This window comes from Petaurus breviceps, unplaced genomic scaffold (genome assembly GCF_028583685.1).
Source record: "Petaurus breviceps papuanus isolate PSGF00001 unplaced genomic scaffold, PetGlider_PUasm1.0 218, whole genome shotgun sequence".
Taxonomy (NCBI): domain Eukaryota; kingdom Metazoa; phylum Chordata; class Mammalia; order Diprotodontia; family Petauridae; genus Petaurus; species Petaurus breviceps.
In genome coordinates this window covers 4,258,549-4,278,077 of record NW_027185872.1, presented here as the reverse complement: position 1 = coordinate 4,278,077, position 19,529 = coordinate 4,258,549, and the positions used below count along the sequence as shown (strand labels likewise).

At 45.4% G+C, this 19,529-nt stretch overlaps 1 protein-coding gene across 1 annotated transcript in view; it reads right to left on the bottom strand.

The window, feature by feature from the left end:
• Nucleotides 1-17,877, bottom strand: part of ETV1 (ETS variant transcription factor 1) — a 91,456-nt gene extending 73,579 nt beyond the window's left edge. The window contains exons 1-2 of the mRNA XM_069094440.1: nt 17,353-17,877; nt 7,614-7,667 (exon numbers count right to left, since the gene is read on the bottom strand). Of these exons, the coding sequence (XP_068950541.1) occupies nt 7,614-7,667; nt 17,353-17,413 (115 nt within the window). The 5' untranslated portion in view covers nt 17,414-17,877. The remainder of the gene's footprint in view (nt 1-7,613; nt 7,668-17,352) is intronic.
• Between the last annotated feature and the right edge of the window lie 1,652 nt (nt 17,878-19,529).

Below are 19,529 nucleotides of genomic sequence, written 5' to 3'. Positions count from 1 at the left end.
GTCTGTAAAAGACACTTTTACAAAAGCATCCTGTTTTCCCACTGACATTTATTTTTATTTCAGAAATACATCCCGGGAGAACTCATTCAAGTAGTAAGCAAGCAAGTGCAGCATCTGTCAGAGAGGTCCTTGGGTGCCTGATGGTCCTAGGGTGTCTGTATGTGGAGCATCGGCCCCCACTAAGGCAGAAGGCTCAGGGTGTGGGCACCCCAAATAGGCCGTTTTCACAGAACCCTAGCTGTAGAGCTTGGAGGGACCCCAAAGGGCTTCTGCCACAATTCCCTCATCTTAAAGAGGAGGAATCGGAAGTCTGGAGGGGACAAGTGATTTCCCCGAAGTCGCACAGAGCAAGGAGCAAAGTCAGGCTCAGACCCAGGTCCTTTCAATCAAATCCAGTGTCCTTACTCAGCACCCAGAATATCTAAATTTTGAGTGGTAGAAAGCAGACTAACATGCCGTCATGGGTTAAAGGAATGAGGCCCTCCTAGGGAAGCCCTTGGTGGCCCTCAGAGATGTGTAACTGGGGACACTGGTCCTGCCCAGTCATGCACAGCCAGTACCTGCTACAAGAATGCACACATCTCCTGAAGATGTCATACAAACACACACACACACACACACACACACACACACACCATATATATCTATGTGTATTTAAAGAAAAAAATTAAGTAAAGTCCCCTCCCATGATGAACAGATTCACCCCTTAGGAAGTGAGTTCTTCTGGGCCATTTGAAATTATTCCATTTACACCTCCCCTCCCCCCAAAATGCCAATTTATATACAGATTAACCCTTAGAAGGAATTACAGCCTGAGCTGCAACCAGGAAAGCAATGCCTCCCACTCCAGCTGGGCTTCCAAGTCCACTCCCATCACAGAGCAAAGATGGCCACTGAATGTTTTCACACTCACACAAACACGCCCCACATGCATTTTAAGAGTTCGGAATCACAATTTGCCACACTTCTGCTGCTTCTTGACAGCATCTCACCTCCTCCACAAAGAAGGGGTGTCCACGGGCATGTGTGTGTGCCCGAGTTCTTAAAGCCCCACTGCCTCTCTGAGATTAGGACAGGAAGGCATCGTGTAGGGTTAAGGGTTGGAGAGAGGAATGTCCTAATGAGAGTCTGGAGTCATGCGACCCTTGCCTGGCCCACCCACTCCCCCAGTCCCTCACTCCCATTGAGACCCACTCCCTCCTTGCTTACTAAGCAGGAAAAGACCCAGGACAGAAACAAGCTACGTACCTGTGTCTTAAATATTCTACAAACTAAAGAGAAAGCTGAAATTGCCCTGGCCCGGCCCTAACCCAACCATGCCCAGGCCTCCCTCCTTGCCCGGGAGGATCGGCTTCCTCAGCCCCACCTATTGCTCAGGTGGGATCTGCATGGAGATGGAGCTAGGACCTTCGCTCCCACCAATGCAGGCTCACCAGGACATGGAGCCGACCAGCCAGGCTTAAGTAAGCTAATCAAGGTTCTGAAGGTAAATCCCACCTCCACCAGCTACATCGGCTCTCAGCAGGTGACTGCCTTCCCGAGCTCTCTCTGTCTACCCCATCATCTCTCTCTCCTTTCCACCCAGAGGCATCCATCCACTTGTCCAGGCTAGTGCACCCTTTCCCCTGACTTTCTAGCTTCTGTCCCTCCCATCCGCCCCTCCACCAAGCATCTTTCTTCTCCCTCTCCAGTCTTTTTCTTTCTACTCACTCCTTCCCATTATCCTGCCTCGAAAACTCTGACAATGTGGACTCATCTCCTCACCTCTGCTGCTAGTGACCCTCCCCCAAACCATCCTGAACTGACTTCCCTGGCATCCAGGCACGCAGGGACGTGGGCTCTCCCACCCTACTTGGTCTATCCAGCCAGCTTTCATTTTGCATCAGTCACTGTATTAGACACTAGGGATATGAGGCACATTCTACACCCCTCACGGAGCTTACAATTCACCTTCTCTTCTCCAGCCTAGATCTCTTCCACATCAGACCACAGCCTCGCAATAGCCCCAAGGCACCATGCTGCTCTCCCACCTTCAGCAGCTCCCTAATGTACAAGAAACTCGAGAGCTCGGCCCCAAGTCTCCTAGGACACACGCTGGGTCCCTGGTAAGCGGCTCCAGCCTGACCTTCGTGGATGTACTGCCCTCACCTTCCTTTGGTCACTGATTGTTCCACAGTCTCAGCCCTCTCCACCTCTGGGAGCCTTTTTTCAAGGCTCCCCACTCTGTAATGGCCTCCCCACGCCCACTGGCTGAGGCTCTCCTCTCCTCCTGCCCACCTGCCTCCTCCTCCTGCCCACACCTGCCTCCTCCTCCCATCCACACCTCACTCCTCCTGCTGCTGATGCAGCCCTCTGCCTACCCTATTTGTCAGTAAAGCAAGGCTCAGCCCTGGGGCCAGCGGAGACCCCTTGTTCCCAGCTTGGCCCAATGAGCCATTACACAGTCAGAGCTCCATTTCTCCTTCCCCACAGTCCCTCTAAGTCTGTCCTGTCCACAGTCCATCAGTACATGCTTGGACACCATTCTGCATTCCATGACCTTGGCCTGGGGGAAGTCACTGGGCCACAAGGTTTAGCATTATGTGGGAAAAGGGCTAACTAAAGACAATGAGGTTGAGAATGAGGGTACGAATCATGGGAGTTCTCAGTCATACAGACCTTCATTCTCCAAAGGGAGGGAGCAGAAAGCAATACATTGAGGGCCTGGCCCTTGGCGCCAGCAAGTCTCGGGTTCGAATCTCACCTCTCAGACACACTGGCTGAATGACCCTGAAGTAGTCAAGTGACTTCTCAAACCCCAGAGACAATTTTCTAAGAGAAGTGGGGAAGGCACCGCAGAGAGACTTGGTAAAGATGTGTCTGCACCAGGTATGTGTGTGCGTCTATAGACACATACCTATACACACATGTGTTATATGCATGCAAGCTTGTGTGTGTATGGATATACATAGTTATACACACATACATGTGTATGTGTGTAAGCATTGTATGGATATATACATATGTGTATTATATAAGCATGCATGTGTTATATATATGCACATACCTATATACACATATATGTATGTGTGTAACCATGTGCATGTACGCACATGCCTACACGCACGCATGTATATGTATGTAAGCATGTGTGTATATATGGATACACACATACACGTGTGTATGTAAGCATTGTACTGTGTGTATGGAAACACCTATATACATGTATGTGTGTAAGCACGTGTATGTGTATGGATACACACACTCATACACGCATACATATGTGTAATCATGCGTGTGGATATAAACATATGTGTGTAGGCATGCATGTATGGACACACATATATGTATGTGTATGCAAGCGTGTGTGTGGATTGCACACCTACACAATACATGTGTATGTGTGTAAGCATTGTGTGGATATACAAATATATGAACATGTGTGTAATCATGCACATGTGTGTATGTATGCACATGCCTATATGCACATATATGTGTGTAAGCATGCACACGTGCATTCATGGATATATGCACACCTATATACATATGTCTACACACGTACACATGATTGCATTTGTTCTCATGACACGCCATCAAAAAGAGGTGCTAGCATTATCTCCGTTTGACAAGTAAACAAACTGAGGCTCAGGCAGCTGGTGCACAGTGGGTAGAGCACTGGGTCTGGAATCAGGAAGACCTGAATTCAAATCCCGCCTCTGACACTTTCTAGCTCTGTGACCCTGGCCAAGTCACGTCACCACTACCTGCCTCAGTTTCCACATCTGTAAATTGGGGATAATAGCAGCACTACCGCCCAGGGCTTCTGTGGAGATCTAATGAGACAATAATGATAATGCGCTCAGCACAATGCCCGGCACAGAGGAAGGATAAATGTCAGCTATCATAATGTCCTCACCATCATTATGTGACTAGCCCAGGGTCACACGGCCAGCAAGTGATGCAGCCATAATCCCAACAAGGGTGACACTCCTTGCTTCCCGTAAAATGTTCCTGCAGGATTTGTGGAAGGGCCTGAATCCATTTCTCTGCCTTCACGGACAAGCTTACAGAGCTAGGGTGAGCAGAGTGCCCCACACCCCCCATGTCACAGAAGATGAAACCGAGGGCCATAGAGGCCAGTGGCATGCCCAAGGCTTCATTAGCAGAACTGGGATCTGACCCCAAGGTCACAGATGCCCAGCCCGGCCCCCTGAACCACCCTGCCTTTCCCCCATCAGCAGCTGCGCCACTTTAGACAAGCTACCGGACAAATGGCCCTGTTGCTTCCCAAACTGCCTAACTGCAACGACCAGGAAATTCCCTCTGTCCATAAACTGAACCCACCTTCCCAGGTTCAGGTGAGCTGTGTCTTCTCTGTTTTCAAGTCACCAAGAATGGCCAGTCACCGAAAGTGCAGAAAAGCCCCTGGCTGATGGGGCTCCTCTCCTCCAGGCTAAAGAATCCATATGCTCTTGCCTCCCCTTACAGATTTTTCTTTTTTTTTACAGTAAAAGATAGTAATGCAATCAACTGCCAACCACCCCAGTGCTTAGCAAGTGCCAGGCTCTTGCCCCACAGCCGCCCGCAGGCAGTTTACAGAAAGGATATCTGGGGTCACCAGACAGCTGGGTCAAGCCTCTGAGTCTGAGCAATTCCATCCTCATCCCCAACATCTAGACAGTCCTTGAAGGCTTACAAATCCTCTGTCATCATAACAACCATTTTACAGTTGAGGAGACTGAGGCAGAGAGTGGATACAGTGACTTACCCTGGGATCACACAACTAGGAAGGGTCCAAGGCTGGAGTTGAGCCCAGATCTTCCTGACTCGAGCTCAACAATCTGCTCAGAAAACCGATCTAGCTACATGAAGGTTCCCCCCTCCCCAAAGAAAAAAAAACAACCAAACATATGGCTATAGCTTTAAGGTGTAAACATGAAATATTTTCCAAGTCAAAAGAGAGGACTCTAAAAATATTTTAAATATGTTTTGTTGTGAAAAAAGAAAAACGGAAAAGTAGCTCTACCTTGCCTGGCAACTGGGACCAAGGCGCAGGCTTCACTAATAGGGTGCAATGGGTCACGTGGAGATTGGGTGTCAGGTTCAAGTCCTGCCCTCTGAGACACACTGGCTGTGTGGCCCGTGCAAGCCCCATGACCTCTGAGAGCCTTCCAGGCACGTCTCTAAGACTGGATGGGACAGAAGGGGGCAGATGGGCATGGGGAAGGAGTTTCCTCATGCAGGACTTCCCCCAAGTCTAGGTCCCTGTGGTATGGTATTATAAGAAATGAAGCAAATATAATATAAGGAAGCCTAAAGGAATGATCCATTAAAGCAAACCATTTAGTAAGAGGGAGAAAAAGTGCAGTGGATAGAGCCCTGGCCAGGAGCTCCAGAAAACCTGGAGTCAAATCACCTCATCTGTTTGCTAACTGAGGAACCCTGGGCAAGTCACTGCACTCTAAGCCTCAGTTTCTCCATCTGTAAAATGGAGGTGACATCTGTAAAACTATTTCACTCTTATGGCCCTCAAAGAAGACGAAGTACATCAAGAACCCTGACTCGGTCTAGGCTGCACAATGAGCACGAGGCCTTACTTCCCCATTTCTTCATCAGCTTAACGGAGGTGATGAGTTTGATTTCCATGGGAAAGTCAAAGAGCTGGGCTAAGACACTTACAAAGGGACAAAGGGAAGCTCTTAGGCATGGAACAGGAGCCTCCCCAATCCCTCCTGCCTGAGGGTTGCCCTCAGCTCCTCCTCCAAAAGTCAGTGTGAAAAGTACAGTGCCCGGGTAGCTGGGAGGAAGTGCCATCTCTGCTTGACTTCTTTCTGTCTTCCTCCCTTCTTTCCTTCTCTCCTTCCTTCCTCCTTTCTTCCTTCCTTCCTTCCTTCCTTCCTTCTTTCCTTCCTTTCTTCCTTCCTTCCTTCCTTTCTTCCTTCCTTCCTTTCTTCCTTCTTTTCTTTCTCCCTTCCTCCTTTCTTTCTCCCTTCCTTCTTTTCTTCCTTCCTTCCTTCATCCCTCCCTCCCAGACATCTTTTCTTGTGTCTCACTGAGGTAACCTATGAAAGCACTGGGATGAGAGGCTAGGCATGCATGGGGCACACCATATGTGCCACGGTCTTCCCCAAACTATCAATAGCCAATGTGATGCCAGGACTTGTAGTCAAGATCTACCCTCCCCCACCTTGTCAGTTCTGAAACAGTAATCATATCAGCCCTACTTAAAGTCATTCACCACCTTGGTCACTTTCCCAACAAGAATACCAACTGTCCTGTTAGAATAAAAACTCTCTGAGGGCAGGAACTGCCTTTGCTGTCCTTTCTGTATCCCCAGAACTTAGCAATGCTTGACACATACTAAGTACTTAGTAAATGATTTCTAATTCATTCCCTCAGAAGACCTGAATTCAGATGCAGGACTCTGCCATTTACAATGAGTGGCCTTACCCTCCTGGAGCCTCCCTCTGCTCATCTGAAAATTTCAAGTTTCCAAGGCCTCTCAAGCTCAAGTAACAAATAATTACAGTGGCACCTTGGTTCCACATGACTTTTTACGTTTTACAAAAGCACTTCACCAATATTCTCTCATTTAATCTCACAAACAATGATCCTAGGAAGTCTCACCTTTGTGGTACACGTGATAGGGATGTGCTGTGTTCTCTGGCACACAGGATGGGGGTGGGTGAGGGGAGTGGGAACCGTCTTTGCTAACATTCAATGCTCCTTGGCTTTGCCACATATTTAGACTCTGGGTATGACATGTAACTACAAAGTGCTGAACACACCTGGGTGCCAGCCTGCTGAGCCAACTGACCATTTCAGATGGAGAAAAGGCTTTCTGTGGTCTCTTTCCCGAATGAGATCTCAGCACAGGCTACTCTGTTTGTTGTTGCTTTCAAATAATACCTTACTCTAGGTCAGGAGCTCCATGACAGAAGAAAGAGACCTGACGGCTGCCATATTAGTAAAGGAAGCACTGAGACATCGCTAGAGCCAGGCCCAGGAAAGGAGCACAGAGCTGACAGCAGGGGCTGCTCAGGGGCTGTCACCTGGCAACTCCAACACCCAGAACTTGGGTCAAAGATGAAGTTGCAAACAGCTGCTGAGTTCCTGAGATGGGAACTGAGTGTGAGAGGCCCAGACAAATTCATACAAAAACCAAAGTCCCTGAGGGGCACCAAGGTCACTTAGAGAAATAGGGGTAGATGTTTGTTAGTGACTAGAGTAGAGACATGCCAGGACCCCACAGACCTCCTGCACACTCCCTGGAGTCCTGGCTAAAGCCTCTCTTCCCCTCGCTGGGTGTTCTCCTGAGTACACGATGACCTGCCTGGGAGTGCATACACACCCCACCCTCTCCAGCACCTCTTGCAGAAGCAGAGGCCCACTGGGCAGGTGGGATGCTCGATAAGCAGCTGACCTTGAGTGCTGGGCAGGGCAAGGTTCCCTCTTCCTGGTAGCCCTCTGCTGGGGCACCCCACCAAATAAAATCACCATCAAACTGGGGTGAGGAAGGACCTGGCAAAATGTGTGAGTCAACAGAAGGAAAATGGGAACCAACCAAAAAAGCAAAGATAAGAGAAAAGGAAAAGAAAGGGGGGCATTCAAGAGATGAGTCACACTGTACTTACAACTTTCAGCCTGATAGTCTGGGACAAACTGCTCATCATTGTCAGGTACCTGAGCTGAAGAAAGAAAAAAAAGAAAAGAAAAGAAAAAAAAATGAGCCAAACACCAAAGCATAATGGAGAAATAAGGTCAGCGTGGCAGGGAGGGCAGTGAAGCAAAGCTATGGCCTTGGTGTTGATACCCTCAGAGGTATGAATGGGTCTGGACCCAGAATCCTGGAAGCCACAGCCCAGGCTCAGAACTCCAAGGGACACACCCTCACCCACCCTGTTGATATATATCCCTGGGGCTTTGGATCCCACCTGAGGGGCAATGTGCCTTCTGCAGTGTCTTACATGGGTAAAGCCAGCTGTCAGGAATATAGCCCACCCCTAAAGGCTGCTGGCCCAGACACTCAAAGACTGATTCAAACAGGAAATAAAAAGCCACATCCATCTACAGGACATCGCCAACTTCATCCTTTCACCCAAGTCTTCTCTGCCCTGTGTGCCAGGCTGTAACAGAAATGCTGACAGCAGCCTGTCCAGATGCAAATTTTGTCCATGCTGGGGGTGAGGGAGAGGAGCAATTCTGGGTATCAGGGGTTTGTCAATAAGATCAATAATGATAATAATAGCTGGTGTTTTTATTTGGCACCAAATATATGTAGACATCATGCTGAACCTTCACAAAAACGATCTCTTGTGTTCTGTGCCCTGACTCTGCCTGGGCAGCCATCAAATTCTAGGCCATTGTTCTCTCTGCCATGGAAATGCTTCAGCTCTGCCACGGAAAGTCAAATCAAGCCTCAATTCCTCAAAAACAGGAGACTGACTTCCCTCCAGCCTCTACCACAAGCCAAGAAGTTTCACCAAACAAAATGCCCACAGGCGTGATGGCGAGTCCCTGCCCAGACCCTCTTCTCAGCCGATTTCGTCTCCACTAAGATCTGGTCTCAGGATTAAGGAACAATGTTCACTCCCCGAAGTTCACCCCAAGCCATCCTGCCCTTGTAAACATGTCAAGGAGTTAAAGGCACCCTTCCCCACCCCCACAGCTGCCTTCCCAGAAGGACTCCCCAAAGAGGAGAGTTTAAGGGATCTTTGTCATCTCCTGTGCATGAACTGAGATCTCTAATTTGCTTTGCTTTCCTAGGGCTAAGAATTGGGCCCCAGGACTTGGTTTGAGAGATGTTTGGTTAAGTGGGCTTTTACTGCTCAGCTTGAAAATGGGCTTTTTCCTATGGCCAGATCATGGATATAATGAGACTTCACCAAAATTTCTTGATGTTTGGCAAATAATGGCAAGTTGGACTTGAAATCAGGAAGAGCTGAATTCAAACTCAGTTCAAAAACTTTCTAGCTGTGTGACCATGGGCAAATCACCCAAGATAAGGGGCTTGGACTAGTGGGGGGGAGGGGAAGGAGAGAGCATTGACTAAGTGTTTAGCACATGCTAAGCATCATGCTAACTGTAAATTCAAGCAAACAAGCTAACCCCTCCTCTTAAAAAGCTGCCATTGGGGAATCTAGGTAGTGAAGTGAATACAGCAACAACCCTCTTCTTTGGATTCAGGAGGACCTGAGTTCAAATCCGGCCTCAGACACTTAACACTTACTAGCCATGTGACCTTGGGCAAGTCGCTTAATTCCAATTGCCCTCCAAAAAGCAGATGAATGATTGATTGATTGAATGAATGAATAAAAATAAAAGCTACCATTCTAATGGGGAAAGATAACAGATAATGGGCATCTGGAAAGTGGGGTCAGGGGACAGGGAAAAGTGCCCAGAAAGGGGAGAAGCTGTAGGCAAAGAGGTGGACAAGTCCAGAAGACTGAGACTAGTTAGGAGTATGGGGTCTGAACTACCGACTGGACAATCAAGAGGGCTGGTCTGAGGGTGGCATCATCTCCAAGGTGGGAAGGCTGATGAGGAAGGACTGGAGGAGTCCAGAGAGTGAAGTTATGACAAGAGTGGCCTTGAAGGGCCCTTCCAGCTCTAAATCTGCTCTCCTCCATAGTCTCTCTGCTCAGAGGAGAAAGAAATGATACCTGGGGATTCCTGCCGATCTCTGACACATAGATCTATTTAATGATTCATCTTCCCTTCTACCACTTCAGGTTCAGATGGTCCAAGACATCCCCTCCCCATAAAGTTAACCCAATGAGGACTTCTCTGTCAGCCACTATCCCTGTATCCCTGCCCAATTAAGCAGCTTGTCATGAGATTTTTGTGCTTTTCCCTCTTCTGTGCCAGCAATGGGATACGACCCAATTTGAGAATGTCTATATCCAACAAAGCCAAGGGCATCTCCTCCTGAATTATCCTTGAAAGCAAGGGCTGTCATTCCAATTTAGCATCATCTTCCCAGCTCCCCCAAATATTTCAAACTAGAAACCAAACTGATTCCCATCAACTGGAGACCAGCTAAACAAACCATGCTTGAGGAAGGTAGCAGACTATCTATTACTGCGCTAGAAGAAACAGTCAGTGTGACAAATACAGGGACGACTGAAGAAATCTCCATGAACTGATTCTTAATGAAGTACGTAGAACCAAGGAAACAATAGATGCCACAATTAGAATAATGTGCACAGGAAAAAAAAACCCACTGGTTCCCCCCCCCAAAAAAAAAGAGAAGTGAAACCTGAATGCTTCAAAATTGTGAAGGAGCCTGGCTGCAAGGAGGTATGGAAGATTCCCTTGCTTTGCTACGGTGGGAGGTCCACAGGGCTTGTACATTGATTGAATGAATGTATTTTCAGGTTTTTTTTCAATGTATTGATCAATTATACTGATTTTTTTTCTCTTCTTTTTCTGCCTTTAAAAAATATTACTTGTGATATAGGATGGCTCTCCAGGAAGGGGAGGAGAAAGAAGGAATATGGTAATTTTTAAAAAAAATCAATAAATCTGATTTTAAAATGTGTTGCTTCCCCCCCACTAGCAAGATTTATGAATTATGAATGGAACATTAAAAAAATCACACCCCAAACATAGGTTGCTTTTTAAAATAACAACAGAGCAACACCTGGAAAAGCAGAGTCAAATGGTGACTTTACTTTTCTCCATCATCTCTTGAGTCTCAGAGCGCCTCTGATAAGGAGTAAGAAGGGGGGGTGGATGTACAGCATTTCCAGGAACCTGCTAAACATGCAGCACCCCTCTATACAAGAAGAGTTTTAGGACCAGTGAGTAGTAGATTGAGAAGTCTCATGTGGGAGACTGCCTGCATCGGGATGTACCGACTGAAAGGCTCAAGCGGCCAAGTCTTCAGCTTCCTTGGGGGGCCATCTGCGACACTGCACATAAAGTATGGGAATGTGGGTGCGTGGGTGCTCTGGGGAAGGGGCAGGCATGTACACGTGAGCCGGGGAAGAGGTGCGTGGAAGAATGACAGAAATTAGGGGCCCGGGAAAAAATCGAGTCTAAGCCTCGAATTCTACCCTCCCATTCAAGTCCTCAGATAATAGCTGCTTACGCACAGTTTGTAAAAGGAGTAAGGAGAATTGATGGTGGCGTACTGACTCTTTTTTTAAAGATACCAAATAAATAGGCCTCACACTTACGCCTGAGAACATTACAGAAATCTAACAAAAAAACATATGACTCACATTTTCACAGGAGCTAATCTTAAGAAAGCCAATAGAGCAAGGGAACCAGCACTCTCCCTAAATAGACAAGGGCTGTGTGTGTGTATCTGTCTGTCTGTGTGTCTCCAGTTCTGAGGGAGATTAGAAGGAGGCAGTTAACCAAAAACATAACTTGGACCCAAGCAAGGAAAATGTGATAAGTCTTGGGGCAAAAAAGCACGAACTTCCTTCCCATTCGTCAGTGGGTCCCAGACTGCGCTGCTCTGCCAGGTCCAAAATGCAGCTTTCTCAGGTTTGGTCCAATGAGACCAATAAGAGCTGGAAACTGACCGAAGCAGGGCAGCATCGGGGAACGGCCATCAGCCGGTCCCATCTCTCGCTATCGGCCGATGGGGACATGCTCACAACGATGCCGCGGAAGAGGAAAATGTTTCCCCTCGCGTCTTAATTAAGGGTAGAAGAGGAAGAGAAGGCGAAGGGGAAAAGCTTGACCAAAAGACCAATAAAAGGCTTTCAAGTAGATGGAGCCTGTGGATTTTATTGGCACAGATCGGCAGTTCTATCACTAAGTTCCACATTAAGAGACAAGTAGCCACCCGGCCTCAGAGCCTTTTCCTTGAAATGGTCAGAATTTGCACTCTCAGCTATTTGCCTCAGCCTCAATGATTGTTATAACCAAAAGCCAACAACCCCCTCCCTTTTCAGCACTATATGTGGGGGGTGGGGGGTGGGACGTGGAAATATTAATTAGAATCTGCATACCACAGAAGCAGCAGCAAACCCCACTTTCCGTAGCAATGCTTCCTTAATTAATGTCCCAATGAAAAAAGTAAAAAAAAAAAAAAAACACTTATGTGAAGCATGATCTATCTGTTTCCAAATGGAACAGAAATTAGTGTTTAAGAAAAAGTTGGCATTTAAGTATCTCACACAATCAGCTGTTTATGAAAAAGGGTAAGAGCCTGCTTTTCTTTTTTAAATAGGAGCCCATGGATTGTGTTGAGTTTTTTTTTCTTTTTTTATGGGGGGGAGGGGCACAATCCCCAAATTCGGAGCCCAGGGCCCTGCCCCACCAGTGTGCAGTAGCAAAGGGGTTAATGTTTAATTAAAACCAGCTCCAAGCATTGAAACAATGACCCGGAGCCAAACCAGGCAGAAGATGCATGAGTCATTCTTTCTGCTAGTGAATGAGACAGCTGATCTCCCAACCATTCCTCAAGACAAGCAGTCGGGGCTGGAGGCCGGTCTCCATTCACAAAAACCCAGCCAGGCCAGGCTGAGCCATGTGGGCCGGCCGCAAGCATCTCCTGTCACACCCTGCCAGAGGGCTGCAGGCAGGAGACTTGAACTCTGGGCAGCATAAACACCCCAGGCTGACGGCTTTGTCTCCCCACAGAGCCCAGGCCAGGCCAGGAGAGAGTACATCTGAGAGAAGGGAGCAGGAGGAAAACAGCAAGGCTTAACCCCTTCTGGCCAAAACCTGGTCGATCCGGGAAGCCAGACTGCTAGAAGGCCCGGGTGGCCAGAAGGGTTTCGTGAGTGGTGGACCAGCTTCCTTCTGCAGGTCAGCTCCAGGCAGGGAAGCCTTCTCCACACCCTGGAACAATGTGATTCTGAGCAAGGCTGCTTGTTCAGGACCTCAGGCTGCTGGAGAAACTTTTCTCGGTAAACTCCATCATGAAACCCAATAACAATCACCCCCTCCCCAGCCCCAAAGAGCAGGGCTCTGGCTAATCCCCTAATTGAGCTCTGGGCCATGGAACAAAATCGTCATGAGTCCACTAAACCTGGTTCAGGGCTACATCCGCTGGTAACATTTAACATGACTGCACAAAAACACAAGCATTAATTAATGCTCCAGCATAAACACGGGGAGGGAGACAAAAGGGAAGCAGCTTCCCCCACTGCAGAAGCTTTAAGACTCCTTAAACACATCCCTTCTTTCTACGCCCATCCTTGGGTCTCAAAACAACCTCCACTCTCATCTTCAAGCTGATCTGCTGTGACTTGTAAAGGCAACTTGGGGCTTAAGTTCAAAGAAGGCCCCGAGGTCTCTTCCTTTCTTTTCTTCTTCCTGACACCCCCTCCCACTTTTAAAAACTCTCTTAGGTTTTCCTGCCCCTAGTAAATGGTTACAAGGCTTTACCTACCTCACTGTCAGAGAACATAAAAAAAAAAAAAAAAGAAAAGAAAAACAAATTACATAATTCTTGTCACTGGCCCCCCACGAGGACAATCAAGGATGTCCATCGGGCCTTGAGCCTGGATAGGTTTCAAAGACTTCCCCACGTCCAGTTTAGTTCCTTCTCTCTATTTTTGTGGGAGTATCTCAGTCCCAGGAAAGAGCCTGCTGGGATGCTCCTGAGGGCCTGCAGCTGTAAGGCACCTCCTCTCCGGGATAGCCTAACAGTAATTTCCTGACTTTCCTGATGCCCAAATGGAAAATGTCTCCAAATGAGCCCAAGAGTGTTTCTGAATTCTAGAAAATCTCCACTCAGTGAAACCTCTTTTGTTCAGTGCTGAGGAACCACATCCACTCAGGTATTTGGATGTTTGCTTTTTTCTTAACTCTACAAAATGCTAGGTTTTTTTTTTATTATTATAAGGCATTTCTTTCTTACTGTGTTACATGCATAAATAATACACACTCGTCAAGCCGATTCTTGGTTTGAATGAAATTGCAACCCATATAAATAGAGATGGACACCATCTTTGGACTTCTATGCATTACACGTCAAGAGTATGTAGAATTTTGGTTTGTTTTAATATCCCCAAATCATTTCTGGATACAATTTCAGGAACAAGCATAAAGTCACCTAAAGGAACAGCATCTAAATGTTCAAGGTCAAACTGACTTGTTTAGTGGAGAGAGTAAAAAAAATGTAAAATCAGCCCAAGGCGTGGCCCGTGGCCCATAGCCAATAGCCCCTGGCCCTCCTTCACAGAGGAGTCACCCTTAATGAGACCAGAGGAGTTAAAGAACAGTTATGGTGCCTGATGGTCAAGAAAACTCCCCTTGGGAGAAAGTATGCCACCAAAATTCTCTCCTTGTATTAGGGAAGCCTTTTCACCAGCCCCCCTTTCTTGGTGCCCAAAGGGCACTTGTGAGTCAGCCCAATAATTGTCAATGGGTTATACTTCAAGCTGTTTTAAAGTATTTTTTTTCCTCTTCAGGTTGACATCAGGTGATGAAATTTGTAAACAAATTTTTAGTGAATACCGTACTTTGTTCAAAGCCCGTCGGTCATGTTTCCTCCAGTTTCTGCCCCCTGCACACTGCTCAAGATCCCTGCACATTCACCTAGCATTAGTGACAACTGACGGCCAAGGTCAAGAAGCCAATTTTTCCCACCCTTTAGGTCTGTTCCAAAATCAAGGGATTTCACCAAGACAGACGACTGACATGACACTGAGTTAATATTTGAACCAATTATTTCAAGTCACTGAATAACTGCCATCTGCCAACACCAATCTAATATAAAAACACAAACAATCAATAAACTCATTTTGCATATGAAAATGCCAAGAGGAAACAGGAGTGGAATAAATAGAACATTGGTACATAGGGAAGGGGGGTTAGAATGATTGTCACCTGCCTCGGGACAATGGAGAACCTAATGACCCATCTTCTATTTCTACTGGACAAGACCTGTCACAAATCTCCTATTTGGAGATTTTTACCACAAGACTTTTCAGTGTTTCAGATCGTGGAAGTAATGCCAGCCTAGAATTGCTCTACCCTAAAATGTTTCTGGTCTGCTTACTAAAAAGAGAAAGTGAATTTTCATAAAATCCCCATGGGTTTGAAATACTCTCCCCACCCTTAAATAATGTATAGTTATTTGCTTTATTCCCCCCACATACATATTAACTATATCGTTAGTAAATCATTACAATTACCACAATGACCAATTAATAAGCAGACTGTCCACTTATAAAAATTCTTACAGGAAATAGCAAATAAAAGTTTACCAAGCTAGAGAAGGCAAAAGCCTTCAGAGGACTTTCTTCCAGTTAAGCTTTTCTTTTTCTTTTGTCAATCATTCTTTATGAATAATTTGCTGTAGATATGTTTAATAAATAGATTTTCTAACCTGATAACTACCCCCATAATGTTCTCAGCTTGAAGGAGATGACTGGTTAGTTGCCAAATATCTTCATATTTTGTTTTGTTTTTTTAAAGAAGGTCAAGATGGCTCGAGACTTTCTTGGTCACTTTCCTGGCTACAGAGCATCATGAAAAGAAATATGTAAACATGAAAAAGTCTGCCAATTTGGCAAGGTCCAGAAGGACATAAATGGATAAATCCACCCTTGTATAAACAAGATGAATATGAAGATCTGTTCTTGGCTAGAATGGTCCAGACAGTTAAGTACGTGAAGCTAGCATATGCCATCCCGACACCATGGGATGGCAAATATGCCTGCGAACCCACAAACTTGCATTCATATATCAGCATAAAGAAACAATACAAAAGGTGGACAATAAGCAAAAGATGAAGACACAAATCCTCATTATTAAAGCATAATTAAATTCTTTCAAAGCAGGTCATCAACTTTTATAGCTTTAAGACATAATAGAAGGAGTAATAAAGTTCACCTAAAAATAAGATAATGTCCTTATTTTGAAAAAAAAAATAATAAAGCAACATAGGCATTAGGGTCAAGGAGTCTCTGCCAGTATAGCTGACCTAAAGTACCCGGATGGGAGGATTTCTTTACCAGTGGTCTCCCGGCATTCATAAAGGTGTAAGGACTCACAGCACAAATATTCATGCTTTCAAAATTAAAATGCTTCTGCATAAAACCCCATTTTATTTCAAAAATAGCAACCATACCCTCAGCCTGGGCTTATAGAGCTAGGTCTTTTTTTTTTTTTTAAATTCCTGGGTAAGAATTTATAGAACCAACTTTAAGAGCATAAGGGAAAACTTGGATGGATCCTTCAAATCACTCATTCATTTAGCCACAGGAAACAAACTCCAAACTATAAAAATGCACCAAAGCTGATTATATATCTATAAAAATATTTATAAGTCAATTATAGATGCTACATTTTTTAAATTCCAGGAACAGGGTTGCTATGCACACCCAAAAATCTGCCAGCAATTATTTTTACTTGGAATCAGTGAGCTTTAAACACTGTAAGAAGTAACAAAATGTTCCAACTCCATGAAGAGAATATTCGGTTATAATCCATACACCAATAAATCATCTCATAGATTTGATAAGTATTCAATACATTTTAAACTTTACAAAACCAGTAGCTAGAGGTCAATAACACAATATCAGGGCAAAAGTGATAAAGTCACCTCTGGGTCTATGGGTGACTGGTGATACATTATAAGAAATTTTATTTTCAATGACCATCCCAATCACGATTCTAAATCCCATCTCACTTATTAGTGCCTAACCTTTATTAATGTCTCACCAGAATTCCTTTGCTAAAAGATGGTGAAGAGAGCTTTAGGGGTACAAACATTTGTAAAAATAACTAAAGCAAATATTCTAGCTTGGAGAATTTAAATGTCAACAAAACAAAGAAACTCACTTTACATGCTTCCAGCAATTTGACCAGGCAGAACTCTCAGGGGGGAAATGCCCTCTGTCTCAAAGCAGTTTAGAGTAAGAAAGCCTGAGCACGACTCCCTTAGAAAATCCCATCCAGCCAATGCCACAACTTGCAATAAGATGGGCTTGAGTTGAAAGAACACTGAAACTCTAACTTTTCCCCTCAAGTACTCGAACAAAATCCATTCCGACAGGACAACACAAACCACTTCTCTCTATGCCTTATGCTCATCAGACAAAATGCCAAAGGATTTTTCCCCATCCCCAAAGAAAACAAATACCCTTCAACAGCAAGAACTTCTGCACTTTTACAGAAACACTGTCTCATTGTCCCTATGAAATACAGCCAGTGAAGCAGAGATCCCAATGGATCCCAATATTGCTTCCCCTAATCAAAATTAAAGGGAAAAATGCCTCTCAAAGTGTACCGGTCTTCCAAGATGAATTCCAAGAAAGGCACTAGCCAAGCCCCATCCCCATCCAACACTTGCTTGCCTGATGTACAGTAAGGAAGGAGAAGGTAGGTATGGAAAAGCCCGACTCAGCTCCCCAAGGCTTCCTCAGCAAGCCCTTCATAGCTGATGCTCTCGATACACACCCAAAGCTCTGTGTTGGGCACAAGGTGGGAAGAAGACGCTCGCACTCAAATCTTGAAGCATCCCGTCCCGATGAACCCAGAGCCACTAATTTCTGCCATGAGAAAAAGTACTCCAAGAGGACAACGGGGAACTAAGCGTGCGCTGCCGCCGCTCGGCTTCAGAGGAAACAGCCAGCCCCGCGCTGGCTCGATGAGGTCTCCTGAGGTACAATCATATAAACCTGATCAATTGCAATTAAAATCGGAGTCGAGTCTCCGAATTGGAAGTCTTGGTGCATTAGTTCTTGCCCAAAGCAGATGTGACTGGGAGCTGGAAGCAGTTTCTCCTGGTAATTTGTGAGGACACAGGCTAGAGCAGCCCCAGAGTCCCCAAAGACAAACTCATCAGAAGCTCTAATGTATGCATGACACATGAGGTGGCTCTTTTAGAGCTCAATTAATTGGTCTGAACATTAAGACAGCAAGTTCAGGACTTTTTTTTTTCCTCTGGAGTTTCATTCCTCCCTCCCCCCCCCCACAACCTTTTTACAAGCAGTTCCCCCCTTACCTTCTGCAAGCCATGTTTCCTGTAATTGGCTCAGATCTTGAAAGAGTTCTGGAAAAAAAAAAAAAAGGTGAAGACATAAAATAATATGGCAACTCAACCTTTAATCTTATCCTTCATGAAATGGAAATGCTATCCGATTTTTTTCTCTGACACACATGTATATCATATATGGAAATACTATTAAAAGAAACCTATTAGAAAGGGAGATTGTTTCTCACTTTGATCATGCCAATACCTGATATTTGCTTTGTGGGGACAGGGGGGCCATCTACTTAACCCTTGCATAAAAACCAGAATCCTGGAATGCACCCAGCTGGTACCCCAGACACAGACTCACCATCACCAGGGACTGCCTTGGCCACCCATTCTTTCTTTGTCCTTTGTAACATACACCTTTCAACCAATCTCTCTCACACAGAGAATGGGGAGGAAAAACCAGGGGTGGGGTGGGAATGGAAAAGAACTTTCCATATCAACCCTTGTGGCTGCACAGAGACTTGCCCCCTGTCATGGTGAGGGGCCCATAGGAATGTCTTTCCTAGAAAAGATCAGGACATTAGAGGCTAACTGAAAAAAGATGTAGCATCACTCCCTGGCACACTGGTCATCATATCTACAAGTTTTGATTCAGTTGTCAGGGGTCTGTCAAGGGACCATAATCAGAGGGAAATTTATTTATTCCCAATGTCTATTAAAATTAGGAGCAGAGAAACATAAACTTGGCTTTTCTCTGAGAATTAAAAAAAAATCCAAAGTAGACTGTATTCTGAATGGCTAAGTGGGTTGATTCAGGAGGGTATTTTGAGAAACTTTGGAACTCAAAATCCTAACTCCAGTCTGCCAAGAATAGCAAACTTTTCCTAAGAAGTTGTGGCAAGCAAACCAGCAGGAGAGATTTCCTCCGAGGTAATTTCACCTGGCTGAAAAGTTTGCCTTTCAGTTCATATTCTTAAAATTACAGGAGAGACATTAAAGGGTTAATATTTAGCCTCTGCCCCCTGGGGGCCCAAGGAAGCTTCAGTGACTTAAATTAGCATCAACTAAAGACTTAAATAGGGTTTACTAGGAATTCAAAGCTCTGAAACCAATCTAATGCCCCAAGAACTTGGTCAGCTTTCAGTGATTTTATGCATTTTTTAAACTGCATCAAGGTATACAGGTAAGAAGGGTGGTGTGAGACCCTATTAAGTTGCTCCTCTTTAACCAAACATTAAATAAGTTCTCTTGAGAGGGCATGGAAGTGTGTCAGAATGACCTCTCATTGGCTTCCACAACTGAGTTGGACAAGTAGTTTTTTCTTCCTCCTTTCACAGTTTTATTGATACACCATATGGGCTGTAATACTGAAGCACAGCCATGGCTGGAAAGAAGGATGGGTGAGTCAGGGAGGAATGGCACATTTAACTCTACATTTCGATCTCTGATTAATCTCTGACACAATCAGAAAAAAGTATTGGAGTGCAGATCGTCACAATATGCAAAGAGTTCCAAGTAACAAAAGTCATATTATTCTGGGCCAACATAGTCTCTCTCTGTCTCTCTCTGTCTCTCTCTCTCTGTCTCTCTCTCTGTCTCTCTCTCTGTCTCTCTGTCTCTCTGTCTCTCTCTCTGTCTCTCTCTCTCTCTCTGT